Here is a 17,560-nt window from a genome sequence, read left to right on the forward strand (position 1 = left end):
ATGGGTATATGTCGTTGTTTTCAACATTTGGAAACTTTTGATAGTTATTTCGAATAGAAAGGAAGTAGTGAAGATGTTACGGACTCCCAATACCTTTATTCGCTTAAAAGTTGTATTTGATTAAATTTGTTTTATTCACAGTTCGAGATACTGCGAAATTTCCTTGTTTGAGATGGCTTTAAGGTTCTGAAAGTGAAACAAAGCGAACCTTTTATATATATATATTTATTTGGCGCAATAATATTTACATAAAATATAAGTTAATTCGGTAAATATCATATTCTATTCTATTAACACTGAAAAATCAGTCCATTGAGAGTACAACAATTTTGGTGGGTGTCGAAAAAAGATTTACTTGCTGCGGGGAAATGCATAAGAATTTAGAATCGTACGTTGGCCGTCCACTTTTGTACACTTTAGACATGTATGGTGAATTCCTTCCTTTCTTGTTCTTTACGTTCCTGGTATCTGCAAAAAGGAAAAGACTGGTCTTATTTAAATTGAAGGTGCCATTATATGTAAATAACAAACAAGGTACAGTCGCTGTAAGGAAGTACCACATACTAAAATTTACCATTTCAGATTCAGTTCTTAGCGATTACCATTTTAAATATTTTTTTCTGTAGAATTAAGGGGACGTACAGATATGTCAATAAAAAAAATGATGTATCAAACCTCGACAGTAGAAATAGTTTAATTTTTAAGCTGTGTGCGAAATAATCCTGAGACGTTACCACATTCCTGAAACCTAAAAAGCAGCTGATTTAGCAAATTTCTCTAGTAATGAATCTACGCATTGCATTTATGGGGCTCATTGCATGTTTTGGAGTTTCAAAGACTCATTCAACCTTTGCAACTCTTTCAAGTGGCATGCTTGAAGGCAGCGGGATCAATGTATCCCACACAGGTGAATGAAGGCGCAATCAGTCCTACAATCCTGAAGTTCGTGATGGATACCACTCTCCGAAGGTCCAAAATCTACTCCCAACCTTACATGAGTTTCTCTTGGTAAAAAAATCCACTCAGTTTCCTTTTAGATCGCTCTCTTTTATTTTTGGATAATAATCCGTCTAGAGGATTAATTTTTCTCTTTCTTCTTCAAAACGTCTTTTTAACATCCATCAGTAAAATTATTGGAAAAGGATAACTTATCGAGTCGTTCGCAATTGCCTTCGGAGGTTTGAGATATACAAATGATTGCAGATGAACTCCTTTGCAGGGCTTCATCCAAAGAGAAACTCGGTAAATGTAGGATGTTTCTGGTGACCATCAGTAAGGGCAGTGGTAAGGACTTTTGTCTTCGTCCAGAATACGCTTGAGGTATTCGGTGAATGATCGTACTAATCCGGGGTTTGTGGATTAGGAATACAGATTCGTGGTTTGTTGAAATAGTCTCGGTGTCTCCGGACTTTGAACTTGCTGGGCCTCGAACCCATTGAACTAATTGTGGATGACAAGTACTTAAATGAATCTTTGAGTATCTAAAAGTCCAATGAGCCCATGGAAGTAGTAGTGCCCAAGGAAAATCAACTAAATGAAAAAGTTTAGGCTTCTACACCAAAAAATCCTATCGATCTTTCGAATCGAATGCAAGCAGCAACAGTTTGGGCACTAATAGTCCACAAAAATAATCACAGCTGCTTCTCCTTTCTTTTTGAATATCTCGAAAAAGTAACCAAAATAGTGTCGTAACTTAGAAAACGCCTTATATTTTCTACATACCGTGCTAAAATGGATGCTAGTTCAATCGGTAATTTTGCCAGTTTGAGGTCCCTATCGCATTCGGCTTCGCTGAGTTCGCGGCTGTCAGAAAATCCAGTTGGGGGTTGTAACCTTAGGTCGTCGGAAGAAGCCACTTCTAACACTTGGTCGTCTTCAGAACTGTAAAGTACACAGAGTATCAATAAAGCTTCCACACCATCACATAAGTACACAAAAAGCATACAACAGTCTATTGTTCAAATGTCATCTATTGCCAGTTCTCATTATACTGTCTTTCTGTGGATGTAAAATTGTCAATAATTGCTCCAATATAACTGACTTTTTACACTCTTGATAAATAGTATATTTTTTTCGATCAGTAGCGTAATTACAATTCGTGATATTGTGAGTACACAATATCACGAATTGTAATTACGCTACGCTAAAGTAGTAACTTTAATAACATGAGGTATGTCTATGCTCTACCTTTTATGCTGAATGTTTTACAAGTTAATGTCGTAAATGATTTCAAACTTATCAAAAGTTTGGAGGAAATATTTTCTTAGAAATACGTATTCAGAAAAGTTCATAAAAGTAACTCTTGTCAGGCGTTGAGGCATAAATGATATTTTAAAACCTGTTTATAACTGTAAAGGATCGAATTACATATATTTGGATGGTTCTATATAGATTTTGAGCACTTTCTTATTCCGAGAATTTTTGGAAATTTTCTTGGGCAGTTGCTAAAAAATTTTAGGACAAAATTGATAACTATGATGTTGCAATACTATATGATTTTTTTTCGAATAACCGCCAAACTAAAGAATGTAGAGAAAAACTGACATCACCAGCGTTTTCAGCAGGCATGCAGCATGAAAATATTTGTCTAAAAAACTTTTTTGTCTAGGAACAGTCTGAAAAAATTCACGTAGGTTAATTCGAACCTCCTAAATCCATTTTTAAAATCGGTTTAATTTCAGTATTCAGTTATTTCAGTAAATCAGTAAAATTTTTTGACTGGAAAAAGTCTAAAAATGTTCTAGATTAATTCAAAATTTTATACACACCCACATGTAATTTATTTTATTTTATAATTTGTTATTTATTTTTACATTAAATTTTTTTATTTTTTTCGTTTCAGGGAGTTTTCTTATGAATCTATACCAAAATAGCAATATTCGAAGATGTATGTTCCTGGTGCTCAGGCGTTATATTGTATCGTCTGGGGCTAGGAGTATATTTTTGTTGTTGCTCACATCAGCATGGCCACAGAAAAGCTAAGCACTGAAACCCGCGTGAAGATATTAATTGATTTATTTGATTTTAAGAACACTTATTTTGTTATTTAATCAAATACGTTGGAGCATTTTTGCCCCCGTTTTGTTCCGGGACTGAAACAAAGGGAATTTTTTGCTCCACTTTTTGTCAATTTTTAACAAAAAATGTAATACACTGATTTTAGTTCAATTTTAAGCAAAATGCACCTAATTTTTTGTTAAATTTTTTGTCGATGTATTCCCCTCTCGGTCCAGGCTGGACCGTGAGGGGAAATTTTTTTAACAAAAAATTCTACCAAAAATCCAGACAAATTAAATATCCGCTAAATTCTGTAAACGACTTAAAATGCGTGTGTTTTTTTTAATTTGCTCCCTAAGTCCCTAACGAAAATGGGTTTTTTTGCTCCATTTTTTGCCCCTTTATTTTTAGAGAAATGCTTGGGGCTCAGAATAATCTGAAAAAAATCCCACAGACACTAGAGAGCCTGGGGAATCACGGGGTGAAATCAGTTTTTTTCTAGCTCTAAGGGTTTCCGAGATTTTAAAATTTTTTCATGAACTATGGCACGCTGACGGAAAATAACCATCCCTACGTGTTCAGCGTCCTCAAATACATACAATAAGCCCCTTAAATGACGAATTTATTTTCTGATAATTTTCATGGGCTATAGTCCATCGATTTTTAGAGAAATGCTTGGGGCTCAGAATAATCTGAAAAAAATCCCACAGACACTAGAGAACCTGGGGAATCACGGGGTGAAATCAGTTTCTTTCTAGCTCTAAGGGTTTACGAGATTTTTAAATTTTTTCATGAACTATGGCACGCGGACGGAAAATAACCATCCCTACGTGTTCAGCACCCTCAAATACATACAATAAGCCCCTTAAATGACGAATTTATTTTTTGATAAATTTCATGGGCTTGTCCATCGATTTTTATAGAAATGCTTGGGGCTCTGAATAATCTGAAAAAATCCCACAGACACTAGAGAGCCTGGGGAATCACGGGGTAAAATCAGTTTTTTTCTAGCTCTAAGGGTTTCCGAGATTTTAAAATTTGTTCATGAACTATGGCACGCGGACGGAAAATTCCTACGTGTTCAGCACCCTCAAATACATACAATAAGCCCCTTAAATGACGAATTCATTTTCTGATAATTTTCATGTGCTATCCATCGATCCATCGATTTTTAGAGAAATGCTTGGAGGCTCAGAATAATCTGAAAAAAATCCCACAGACACTAGAGAGCCTGGGGAATCACGGGGTGAAATCAGTTTCTTTCTAGCTTTAAGAGTTTCGGAGATTTTGAGATTTAGTACACTGATTTTAGTTAAATTTTAAGCAAAATGCACCAAATTTTTTGTTAAATTTTTTTGTTTAAAATCTACTAAATTCTGTAAACGAGTTAAAATGCGTGTTTTTTTTAAATTTGTTCCCCGAGTCCCTAACGAAAATGGGTTTTTTGCTCCATTTTTTGTCAATTTTTAACAAAAAATATAATGCACTTATAACCCTCTCTTTCAAGGCANGAAACTACATTAAATGTTGACATTGTACGACATTGCTTTCATTTACGAGCAAGTCATCGACATCAATAGAGTTGTGACTTCTTTAGGTCATTCCGGAGAACTTGAACTATAATACAATATTACGCCCGAATAAAGTTAAGTAATACAGGGTGCACCAGAAATAAGTGCCAAGATTTTAACTACAATCATATATAAACCAGCAACTATTTTTTCGGATTAAACATCTTAAAATTAAACTTTCCTGTTGTTTGAATGACTTTCGTATCGCACTTCGTTGTCGAGAAAAAAAAATAGAATAGACAAATGAATTCGTTTATTATTGTTTTTCTCGTAAACGGTTCATTTTATCGACAATAAACAAGAGTAGCTTTTTATAGTCTAAGGTTGAAGCTATCCAGATTTATTATTTTAAAGTCTTTGTTATACAGGGTGTTAAAAATTTAGGCATTAAGTTGTAAAACTTAGACCGCCCCCTAGTAAACTAAAAAAGCTAATGTTATCGCTCTCGTCGTTGTCGTCGCCGTTGCTGTCGGTTGTTGTGATTTGTCGATCGTTGTAAGATATAGTAGTTGGTCTTTATCGATTGTTGTTGTCGGTGTTCGTTGTTGTTGCCCATGTCGGTTGTTGTCGTTGTCGGTTGTTGTCATCGTCATTGTCGTCGTCGTCGTCGTTATCGTCGGTGGGCGGTTTCTAGTCACTGGTCTGTGGTCACCGTCGTTGGTTGCGATGATCGTTATTGTCGCTTGCTGTTGTCGTTTGTGGTTGTCGTTTGCTGTTATTGTCGTTTGCTGTTGTCGTCTGTTGTTGTAGTTTCTTTTTGTTTTCATTTGCTGTTTTTGTTATTTGGTTTTGGTTATTGGTCGTGTGTTGGTAGTTGTTGTTAGTTGTCGTTAGTTACTAGTTATTAAATTAGAGCGTCGGCTAAACCCTTAGATATAACACCCAGTCAATGGAGAATGTCCGACTAACGCGACGCTTTTTCTTCAAGGCATCTGTTGAGAATGGTACCGTGAGAGGTGTTCGATAATCCCGCAAGCGAGTCCCTACACACTCCGCAGTATTTCAGTAATAATGTCGATCATCCTAAGAATAGAGGTCTGAAAAAAGTAAAACCGCTACAGTATGGGTAGTTCGTCTACAAACAATTTGAAAAAATCTTTTGGGCTTATTCTACTCTTAAATTTATGTTTTTAACCTGCTTTTAGGTACGGTTTAAGGAGAAAGAAACGAGAATTACTTTATTTCAAAATGTATCAAAACCCGAGTAGCTAAAGCGGGTGTATGAGGCGCCATTAAGATAATAACAGAATAGTACAGAACTTTTCCATTAAATCTCTTAATTTTCGAGATCCCAGTACACCCATTACCACAACGACCCACCCGGTATAATTGTCACGTACTTCCGTATACCCCGCTGTCCAAAAGATGTTTTAATATAAATAATAAATTTAATGTAATAAGATTAAACAGCGCCTGATTTAGAATGTAAGAGTTCAACATTCAAAGATTATACTTAATACGCATATTGTTGCATATTATAACCACTGCCACTGCAATAGCGTCCGCAGGTGTCTGTGGCTGCAATAACATTTTGTCCGATGCATAAATACAATCAGTAAATGTCAAACAATATTGAATATGAATAAAACCATTTACTACATCAAACTTATATACGACTTCCCTAGTATCTTCTAACTTATAAAACTTGTTATCGCTATTGAAAATTTTACGGTCCTGTTCCACCCAGCTAACATGTAAAGACAAGCTACAAGGCGACGCGCGATAAAGAGAATTGACTTAGTTTTCAACGATGTTTCCAAATATCCCATTCATACGCCGAGAACGCGTCACGCAATGCTCAGTTCCCGCCAGGTCAATCTGATGACAGACAAACTACAACAAATTACAATTTCACCTATCTTTTGAATATTTCCCGCCAGCCCCGCAGACGCAGCGATTGCCGCCAGAGGCAGCAATAAAATTCACCAACCTTTCGAAAATTCTCCCACCACTACAAGTAATGCCGAGTCTGAAAATGGAACCAGAACCAAGGGCTCCATCCGATCCCAATATGAGGGTTTACGACCCTCTAAGCATGCTAAGGGGAAATGGGGACAGGTTAACTCCACCGCAAGGTAGTCAGACCAATCAAAATCCACGACAGTTTCTTGCATGGCGCATTATCGCTTTGGCGCAGGTAAATTTAACCGCACATTACAAACCAAACGTAGTAATTCTTAAACGAAGTGGGTGTTTATGTCAGCATTCCTTGTAAGGGCTGTCGTTGCATTTCAGAAATACACGCTCAACTCCAAGATATGAAGTGCCTCACCTTGTATGTACGTGTAGAACAATGTCCTATGTGGCAAAGCACTAACGGTTTTTACATTATTTTGTGCGACAAACTGGATATTACAAACCGGCATTATCGTATTTCCTCTCAGTTTTATACCTCTCCTAAATTGCATAATCAATTTGTAATGGAATTGTTCGCTGTTATTACTACTTTCAGTGCGGTGGGATCAAATTTAGTGCTGTTTAAAATACAAAAATAAAGTGGTTGCGTAACGGCGCGCGTCGAAAAAATTACATATTTGTGTATTTACGGGAGGTTCGCCGCGTATATGCTTGAATAGTTTCTTATTGTTTACACGTTTATTTCTCTTTTTATTAAAGCCTTGTTTAGACCATGTAATGTGAAAATTAAAGTATAACGTGTCGAAATATCGCGTTCTGTTGGTTAATAAAATAATTTAAATGAAAGCTATTGATGTAAAAATACGGATATTACGCACATCGTATAGCAGATGTTAATTAAACTGTACGCTGAACAATGCCGAAGGATTAACACTGTATAACTTTTAAGCAAACCTACACCGCATGAAAAGCGCTTTTGCATTAAAACAATTGAAAGGGAACTTGTGTGTACGTCGCTGTCCAAAATATCTGTGTATAAAAAAATTGCAATAAGAATGTCAACTCTTTTGAAACTACATTAAATGTTGACATTGTACGACATTGCTTTCATTTACGAGCAAGTCATCGACATCAATAGAGTTGTGACTTCTTTAGGTCATTCCGGAGAACTTGAACTATAATACAATATTACGCCCGAATAAAGTTAAGTAATACAGGGTGCACCAGAAATAAGTGCCAAGATTTTAACTACAATCGTATATAATCCAGCAACTATTTTTTCGGATTAAACATCTTAAAATTAAACTTTCCTGTTGTTTGAATGACTTTCGTATCGCACTTCGTTGTCGAGAAAAAAAAATAGAATAGACAAATGAATTCGTTTATTATTCTTTTTCTCGTAAACGGTTCATTTTATCGACAATAAACAAGAGTAGCTTTTTATAGTCTAAGGTTGAAGCTATCCAGATTTATTATTTTAAAGTCTTTGTTATACAGGGTGTTAAAAATTTAGGCATTAAGTTGTAAAACTTAGACCGCCCCCTAGTAAACTAAAAAAGCTAAATATGTTTCAAGGACACTATTTTAAAAGATCCTTACCAGTGTTCAATCAAATAAAATTTTTATTAAATTATATTAAGTACTTTAAAAGTTATTCAAGAAAAACTGATTTCCAGCAGCGTCCTTCAGGGATACATATCTCCGTAAGGAGGGATTGTACGAAAAAATTTTATAGGAACTTGTCATCTTATTTTTTCATGTTCTATCTGATTTCCCACATTTTCCCGCACATCCTGTATAGTAAAAAAGGCGTGATATGTTAGTGCTACAACTCACGAAACTTCCAAACACGGTATGGAGTCACCAGCTATCACCAAATTCAACATAAATAATCTTGCGAGGCAAACAAAAAAATGTATACAAAAAATTGTTTTTGTAACTGCAAATAATAGATATGAATTAATAAACTTAAAAACCAGTACATTTGACAACAGCGCGTTAGCCGCCGGCTGGACAATAGAGGGTGCTAACGATTGTAGTTAAGAAATAACAGCGGTGTCCGTTTGACGAAGTTAGCTCATGTTCAAAGTTATTTAAAGGGCATTTTTTATGGCAATTCAATTTTTGTCCTCCGTTTTGAAAAAGTGAGAAATTTTACGATCGGATACTGGTTGCTGATTTATTTTTTATTCAATTCATTTGAAGGTCAATTTTTGTTTTTTGTTTGGTAATACAATTTCTAACACAGGTTTCTGAAGGGGCGACGAAAACCAGATCTCATGTATACGAAAATCGCCTTCACACCGTCTTAGAAACGATTCTAGCGATTTTCACAAAAATGATCTTCAATTAATTCAAGGTCGTCAAGCGGTGGTCCCCGTTGATTCAAATAACTTTCATAGAGGTCATTTTCCCGATATATCGCTATCCTAACGAGATATCAACCTGAGAAGCTCGAGATGGAGATTTGACATTTAAATAACCTTGAGAATGAACTAACTCTACCAAACGGACATCGGATTCAGCGACCCCAAAAATGGAGCAACATAGAGCTTAATTTACTCCACGGAAATTGAATTTCTAATGCAGCACAACAAATACTGGTAAACCCAAACGTTTTGGCGCAAAGACGTGGCTTTACTTTGCACTGCTTTTGCAGTCGACTTATTTTTTGTGATTTAACCCAAACGGGTTACTAATTCCCGTATAAAATGTCGGTAAAAAATATGGACGTATTAATCTGTTATTTCAAACTTAACTTTTAGTTTAAAATGGAAATGAATAGGGTCCATTCTAGACCAAAAATATTCTCAGTCAGAATTCTTGAAATAGAGGTTGTGGCACCATCTTGTCTTGGATAAATGTCTTCCTTCAGAAGTAAAAGTTACCATTGTTACATTTTTGCTTCGCAATCTTATCTGTCATGTTCGTGAATTAACCTAACTGCGAAGTGATTCTATAACCTTTCTCGAACTATCAAAAAAATAAAAAAATAGAACTGATGAGCTTGGACTGTCTCCAAATTTTACATGTAGTCTTTTACATGATAGCCCGCGAGCGCACCTGTTATCCGCGTCGTGACCTAAATAATTCACAACCCCAGTCGTCAGATACCAAACGGGTGGATAAAAGTGTGGATAGGGAAAAATCGTGCAACATAAAGGCGGGGTACCTTGGCTACCTGCTGCTACTTGTAGGTCTATGGTGTCTCCTGCCCCCCACGTGTCTCGGAGTGTGCCTCCTTTCGGCCAACGGGGACACGTCGTTGGACTCCGTACTGGAATCGGGTCGGAACAGATCTGCAACCAGCAATGTTTCGTAACCGGTGTACCCGATCGTTTGCCTCTCACCTCTTGCAGGCTTCACGGGAACCCTGTAGCTGGATCCGCTCGGGCACTCGCCGCAAGGGCTGCCGCTGGTGTCGTCCGACTCCGAATCACCCCTTGTCGCCAAACGGGATTGTCTTAGTCTAGCCGCTTTCTGCTGGTTTTGAGCTGGAACGGGAGGATTCTTTAAAGCCACCGCTCAGACATGACCCAAATAAATACACTGTAATTATTTTTAAAGGCCAGTGGACACGTAATTGTTTTATAGTTCTCGAGAGATTTAAATATGCTACTATAATTACAAGATGAACTGAGGTCACGGATTTTCTGTTGTTGTACCGTAAGGTAAAACGCAAACAAAGGGATTTCTCAAATATTTCAAAATTTATTTCCTAATAAATCGTTTATTATGTTACCTTCATTGCTGTAATAACGATTCTTGTGCCAGGTGTGTTTTCCGCTGGCGGTTTTGGGGTACATAACGGCGTTGTGGTCATCGTCTTCGATGTGTCCAAAGGTTTTGAATTGCATGGTGTAGTCTAGAGTAGAGGTGGTGACAGAGCGACTGTTGTTAGGTCCCGGTACGCTAAAGGTGGCATAAGGGCTGATCTCATACATGCCTGGAAAGAAAGACGAAAGTGGATAATTTACAGAGGATTTACTCAGCCGCCAAAATGATGTGTGATTGGGATTAAGAAAATTTTTCCACAAGGTGAGACATATTGAACAGCGTGACAGTACTGAGACGTAATATTTCATATCGTTAGGAAAATAACCTTGACAGTTTCACCGTACCAATGGTGGATATTTTAAGAGCGTCTAAAATAAATAAATTACGTAAGTGGAGTCCTGATAGAACTTTGCGCCTTTTCACATTGTTTCAGTGGATATTTTTACTTGAACACCTTCATCCTTTGACATTTTGAAATTAACAGCTATTAAGTATATTTTTTGCAACAACAGACAAAAAAATTGATCATGTCTTTTTTGTTTAATTAATTAACAGTTTAAAATAAAGATGATTTTCCACACATATTTATTTATGATGGCAAAATTGTTACGTAACAATCTGTTGTCTATTTTTATAGAAGTATAATACGTAAAGTTGTTTGTATTTTTAAAAGTGTATATAGATTTTGAGCAAAATATAAAATTTAGCTTATAATGTGGACTTCAATGGTAGTGTGATCTGGTATGGCAGGATACAGACCTTTTAATTGAGGATATTACACAAATATTGATACATTCTACAGCAAGAAAACAATATTTTTTCAAATGTAAGAGTAGATGTTGTGCAAAACGTAATTTTATCTCATTTTATTCGCCACCTTTTCAGATACAATATATTTTTGTATCACATTATTATTTATCTGGCAGTTTTAAAAGGTTATAGAAAAGACAATGACGTGAAGTTAGATTCAGAGATATGGAGATATAGTGAGAAAGAGAAAGAGAGAGAGATGTGGAGATAGAGAGAAATATGGAGTTAGAGAGAAGTATAGAGATAGAGACAGAAAGACATGGGGAGAGAGATTGGCCATAGAGAGAGATTGATAAAGCTATTTAAATAAAAGAGATATAGAGAGAAAAACATGATATAGAGGGATAAAGAGATAGATATGGTTATAGAGATAGAGAAATATGAAGCCAGAGAGATATAGAAACATAGGGACGGAGAGAGATAGAAAAATATGGAGATGGATAGAGAGAGATATTGAGAAAGATGAATATACAGTGTAGGAAAGTACCGATGGTCTATCAGAAGTTGCGTGAGAGCGATAAAGTAAGCCATAGAAATCCATGTGATAGACAAGGATGGCTATAATGAAGGCGTCTAATAGTCAATGCCCATTTCGCCCTTCCACAAATAAGATCCACTTCTTATTTGTGGAAGGGCGAAATGTGCGTTGACTATTAGACGCCTTCATTATAGCCATCCTTGTCTATCACATAGATTTCTATGACTTACTTTATCGCTCTCACGTAACTTCTGATAGACCATCGGTACTTTCCTACACTGTAGAGAGATAAAAATAGACATAGATAGATATGTTTATATAGATTGAGATAGGGAGATAAAGAGATAAGAGATAATGATGGAGATAGAGACGTGGATCTAGAATCAAATATGGAGATAGAGAGAGAGAGCTGTGGAGATTGAGAGATATGGAGATATAGAGAGAGACTGAGAAAGCTACTTAAATAAGAATGGATATAGTGAAATAAACATAGATATACAGAGATATATATGGTGATATAGAGATGGAGATAGAAAAATATGAAGACCATAGAGATATAGAAACATGGAAAGAGAGAGATAGAAAAATATGGAGAGAGAGAGATTTTAAAAAGATAGATATAGAGAGATAAACACAGACATAGATAGATATGCCTATAGAGATGGTGACAGAGAGATAGGGAGATAAAGAGATAAGGATATAATGATGGAGATAGAAACATGGAGCTAGATTCAGAGATATGGAGATAGAGATAGAGAGCTGTGGTGATAGAGAGAGACTGGAGAACGCTACTTAAATAAGAATGGATACAATGAGATAAACATAGGTATATAGAGACATATATGGTGATATAGAGATGGAGATAGAGAAATATTAAGACAGAGATATAGTGAGATAAACCTATGTATATAGAGATATGTATGGTGATATACAGATGGATTTAGAGAAATATGAAGATAGAGAGATATATGGAGAGATAGGCATAGAAAGAGAGATTGAGACAGATGGATATAGAGAGATAATCACAGACATAGATAGATATGCTTATAGATAGATAGGGAGATAAAGAGATAATAATGGAGATAGAGATGTGGAGCTAGATCCAGAGATAAGGAGATAGCTCTCTAGCTGTGGAGATAGAGAGAAAAATATATGGAGAAATCGATATAGCGATAGAAAGATATGGAGATATAGAGAGAGACTGAGAAATCGAATGGATATAGTAAGATAAACATAGATATAGAGAATTATATATGGTGATATAGAGATGGAGATAACGAGATAGATATGCTCTATAGAGGGAGATAAAGAGATAATGAGATAATGATGGAGACAAAGAGAAACGTTGAGATAGATTTAGAGATATGGAGGTAGAGAAAGAAGATAGATAAAAAGAAATATGGAGATAGAGAGAAGTATAGGGATAGAGAGAGATACAGATATGGGGGGCGGACATATAGAGAGAGAAAGCTTGTGAAAGATACTTAAATAAGAAGTTTTTCGTGATAATGTCCCTTGTCCCTTTGATAGTAATGGTGTATGATTCGAATAAAATATTTTAAAATCAACTGAAATTTATATGCGTTCGCTAATGCGAAACTGTTCGTATGACTTTCATCATAGAATTCGGTGACGAAACGTTACAATTTTTTAAGCAAACACCCCAGTCAAATACTATAAACAGTTTCTTTAATAACTATTTCAATGCTAGTTAAAATTGAAGTTTAGACTAGTGCCGTTTGTGATACGATTTTTATAGCGTCCGTAGTGAGGGGCATGTCTTAACTAGGTTATCTGGTGTACTAAATGCTGACCTGAAAGGAAACTAATTGTGTAACTCTAAAAGCAGATTAACATCTAAGATCTTACTTACCGGAAGCATCATCAGACAGTTTCTCGTTAGACTTGACCGGCGAAGAAGTATACACCTGTTGGCAATTCCTGCGGTTATCTCTTTCAGCTGTCTTTTCTTCGTGATGGTGGTGGTGGTGTTCGAGCTCGTTCTCTTCTCCTTGCGGCGCCTCATCGTCAGTGGTTCTGGAAGACGCGTAAAATATATTTTGGTACGAATAATATTACCCGATAAAATTACCTCCGTCTCTTGTAAACGACTATCCAAAAAACAGTAAGGAAAATCAGCAGACACACCGTAATGATTGCGGGAATTACGACATAAGCTTCCATGAAAAACACTCCTTCTTCGGTAGGTGCATTCTCTTCCAACAGATTTGTTGGCATTGGAATTTGTCCTGGAACAACATTTTTGTGTCAAGTTTGCAGCCTGTATAGGTTTTTTCAAAACCAGGATACTGGTTAATAATATCCGTAACATTTGAAACAATTTGCATAAATAAATTGGACAATGATGACTTTATTTATCAAGATATAAAGAAACAAGTTGTTAATGATGTACGTCTACGCTAAAAAGGTTACTTATAGTGTTCCGTGGCCTACGGTTTTTCACGCTTCATTATTTGTTAACAATTAATTAATAAACGGGCAGGAAATATGTTAACTTTCCAATATTCTCTCTTTTTCATAATCCGTTCGTACAACACGAATTATTACGATTTAACAATTTTAGCGTATGTGCAGTAAGGATATTTAACAATTCACACAAAATATTCGAAAGTTGCATTGTCGGTGATGAATATATCCCGTCGATATTATTCGACATTATACATTTTCACACAACCTTGTAGTCCGATGTCTTAATTGTTTCTTCATTCTCCTTTGGCTTTTTCTCTAATTTCGAAACGTTTGCGCGAAACGTTTCTACATGTACCAGTGTCACTTTAGGAAGAAAGAGAAATTTCGACATAAACAAAGAAAACTAAAAAGTTAAAAATTCTACTTTCTCTAGAACGACACGGTTCGGCTTTTTCAAACGCCCTGTGTAAAAAATTATCTAGGCCGTCGCGGTTCTATCGAAATTCAACCGCACTGTACATTTGTCCTAGTGCCTGCAACTTAGAAAGTACCAACCCAGTGCTGTGAAAACATTTGCAGTTGTTACAGTTGATTTGGTACACTTTTTGGTAATGATTTATGTTTGTGACACAAGTGTATAATAAAGCAACGAAAGGCAGCGCGATTATGTAAATTTAAAACAATAACATAAAAAAATTATATAATCCACCGCTGTCGCTGTCCTTTTTAAAGCTCAATCGCGTCAACATCGCGTGGAGATAATGCGTTAACAACAAAACTACTTTTAACACTGCTGGAAACTGCGTTGTTTTAATTTAATTCATAATTTAGCCAGATACGATCGAAACAGGCGAACAATTATCCGAAGATAATTGGGCAAGGCTGCGCTATCTGGCACTAATCACCCTGTAACTCATTTAGGATAAAATCCTGAGTAACCAGCAAGGTCTACAAAGATAACATAGTTATTATGAAACGCATTCACAGCAGAAGGAAAAAACAGCCAGTTATTAACATACACTTATCTACGTGTGTACAGTTACCGTCTTATTCCGCTGAGGTCGAATTTTGCAAGGCCGTTTATATGGAGTGAAAGACTACCTTGAACTGTCATTTAAAGTGTAACACCCAAACTCTGGACGCCATGGACGTAGCCATCAAGTTTAGCAGGGTCGCGCATATTGAATATATTCCATTTATTTCATTTTTTTTATTTCAAGTGAAACCGCATGTGAAAATGACTTTTAAAACTTGAATAAATAAAATAGTACATTTAACATTTAGTACCTTGTACATTGTGACATTCTTTAATTTTCGATGGTTTTGTGCAAGGAAATGTACAAACAATTTTATTTCCAATCCGTGGATGACGACTTAAATTGTGAATTAAAATCGATTGGCTTGGCGCATGACGTCACGTGGAGAGTGATTTAAGTAGTTCATTAATAAAGTTACTGAATAAATAAAATGTGGTTTTAATATCATAATAATTATATACTCTTCAAAATCATTCGGTAATTCCTGTGTAACTTCTTCAGAATTTTTCTTGGATTTTGACATATTTGGCTAGAATGGGCCGTATTTTATTAATATCTCGGTATCTCTTATTTCTTTAATTTCGCAACTTGAAAAATACAGATAAAATCTTGTTTTAAATTGCCTTGAACGAATTCATACTTTTGGTGTTATATATACAGTTACAAGTTATGTAGCGCCCACACGAAATGGAACACCCTATAAAGCTAAAAATATTTTCTTAACATGGCCCACACGATTCCAGATAACTTTTATTAAAACCAATTTTTTAAACAAATTTTACAGTTAAGAGTTACAGAAGAATCCCTCTTAGGTGAAACACCCTGTATGTATTTCCGTCCGCAACCGCCCATTCAGATTTTTTATGTTCTCATTATTTGGAAAATGAGCTTATGATGCCTTATAAACGATTTGCTTTGGTTGTCTGTCGTACAGTCAAAATCGGAACAACGCATTTCAGGAAATCAAAATCACCACAAAAAAAGTTTTATAAAGTTCACGACATGAAAACCAAGCTAAGATAGCATTATTACCGACATAGGTTAATATTATTAATGGCGTTGCCCTTCAGTCCGACACGGACTGATCTATATCCACATATCGATATTTACTCTCCACGTGACGTCATAACATGCCCGCAGGCATTGTCTTTGTACCATGAACGGTCACTACTACTAAATGGACATTTATTTGAAGGCTAGTGTATTATTTTTCGTAGACAATGTAAATGGAGCGGAAGTTCCTAATTCTGAGATTTCCAGGAAAAGCGTCTCCATTATAGACAATCACGCTATTTCCTGACTTTATTTTCAAAACTGCGGACTGCGCGGTACACCATTGACCGCTTCTTTTCATTGAAAGACAAACCAAGGAAGCGAACTATTTTAAAATGCCCGGGGCTATCATCAACATTTCATTCTTACGTCAAATTTTAAAACAATTTCGTTATTTTATTGCCAACGTGCTTGAAGGAATGAATTAATGTGCCGGAGTTTGAGGTGTGGCAACATATTTCTCCACCCAAAGTCAGAGAGTGTAGCGTATTTGACGGAACGCAATCGAATGTGACCTACCTCCTGTCGGTGTAGTCGTGGCAAAATTGAAGAACCCCTGAGCCGTCCCCGCGTCGTTCTCCGCGCTGATCTTCAACTGATACCAAGTAGCGGGGGTTAGATTGTGGACAACTATCCGCTCCTCCGACACGCTCTTGGCGACGATTATCCACTTTTTCTCGTTATAGCCTTTGTACTGGATGGAGAACTGTACTATCGGGCAACCCCCATCGGGCCAGTTGTACAAGTTCAGTTGCAAAGTCGTGGAGTTGGTTATGATGAAATCTTTTTCTTTAGGGAGGTGTGGGGGGCCTCCTTTGGTGCTAACTGTTTGGATGGGGCTGGGACTTCCATTGCCTACTCTGTTGTGAGCGAGCAAGTAAATGTGGTACAAGGAACCGCAGCGCAGGTTCTCGAGAGTGTAAACTGACAGCTCCGGTGACAGCTCGATAGAGGCCCAGTCGTCAGTGTCGTGCTTCGTATTTAAGGTGAAACCTGAAAGTAAGACTCAATTAAACCATCAAACAGATCATTAAGAATTATTTTATGTAATTGTTCAAATCTAGTGAGGAAATGTTTGTTATTATTTGGTGAACGTCACGATAGTAGTGGTACAATACTTTTTAACTTCGCCACTTTCTTAAATTAAAGATAAGATGGATTAAACTTATAAATTAGTCATTATAAATTAGTCAGATCATAAGTTAGTCATTTCCTATAACCAAGTGTGTACATCAAATTTCCTTTGATGCGAAAGTTGTACACGAATGGATCTAGATAATATTAAAATCAACCTGGTCTTTCTTACTCCATTTTAGATTTTATAGAACATGACAATACAAGAGGATTATTTCATTCATCTCGCATTAAATTACAGCGTCGCCATCGTGATGTACAATGGTCTTTGACGCAAGTAATCTCTTCTATTCTGAAATGAGGATTTGAGCGTGCACTTTGTGGTGCAATACATTCTGATTTGATTTTAAGACATCACATCTATTTGAATTTATATATTATTCATATATCAGCTATTACACATTACAAACAATACG

General features: G+C 36.2%; 1 protein-coding gene across 1 annotated transcript in view; it reads right to left on the reverse strand.

Annotated features, from left to right (window-relative positions):
- Window positions 1-238: 238 nt before the first annotated feature.
- The window catches only part of LOC108908956 (Down syndrome cell adhesion molecule-like protein Dscam2), a 306,735-nt gene continuing 289,413 nt past the window's right edge, over window positions 239-17,560 (reverse strand). The window contains exons 24-31 of the mRNA XM_023457289.1: window positions 16,530-17,003; window positions 13,583-13,739; window positions 13,364-13,527; window positions 10,155-10,371; window positions 9,776-9,900; window positions 9,607-9,724; window positions 1,723-1,881; window positions 239-468 (exon numbers count right to left, since the gene is read on the reverse strand). Of these exons, the coding sequence (XP_023313057.1) occupies window positions 417-468; window positions 1,723-1,881; window positions 9,607-9,724; window positions 9,776-9,900; window positions 10,155-10,371; window positions 13,364-13,527; window positions 13,583-13,739; window positions 16,530-17,003 (1,466 nt within the window). The 3' untranslated portion in view covers window positions 239-416. The remainder of the gene's footprint in view (window positions 469-1,722; window positions 1,882-9,606; window positions 9,725-9,775; window positions 9,901-10,154; window positions 10,372-13,363; window positions 13,528-13,582; window positions 13,740-16,529; window positions 17,004-17,560) is intronic.

This window comes from Anoplophora glabripennis, unplaced genomic scaffold (assembly GCF_000390285.2).
Source record: "Anoplophora glabripennis isolate ALB-LARVAE unplaced genomic scaffold, Agla_2.0 scaffold9, whole genome shotgun sequence".
Lineage (NCBI taxonomy): Eukaryota > Metazoa > Arthropoda > Insecta > Coleoptera > Cerambycidae > Anoplophora > Anoplophora glabripennis.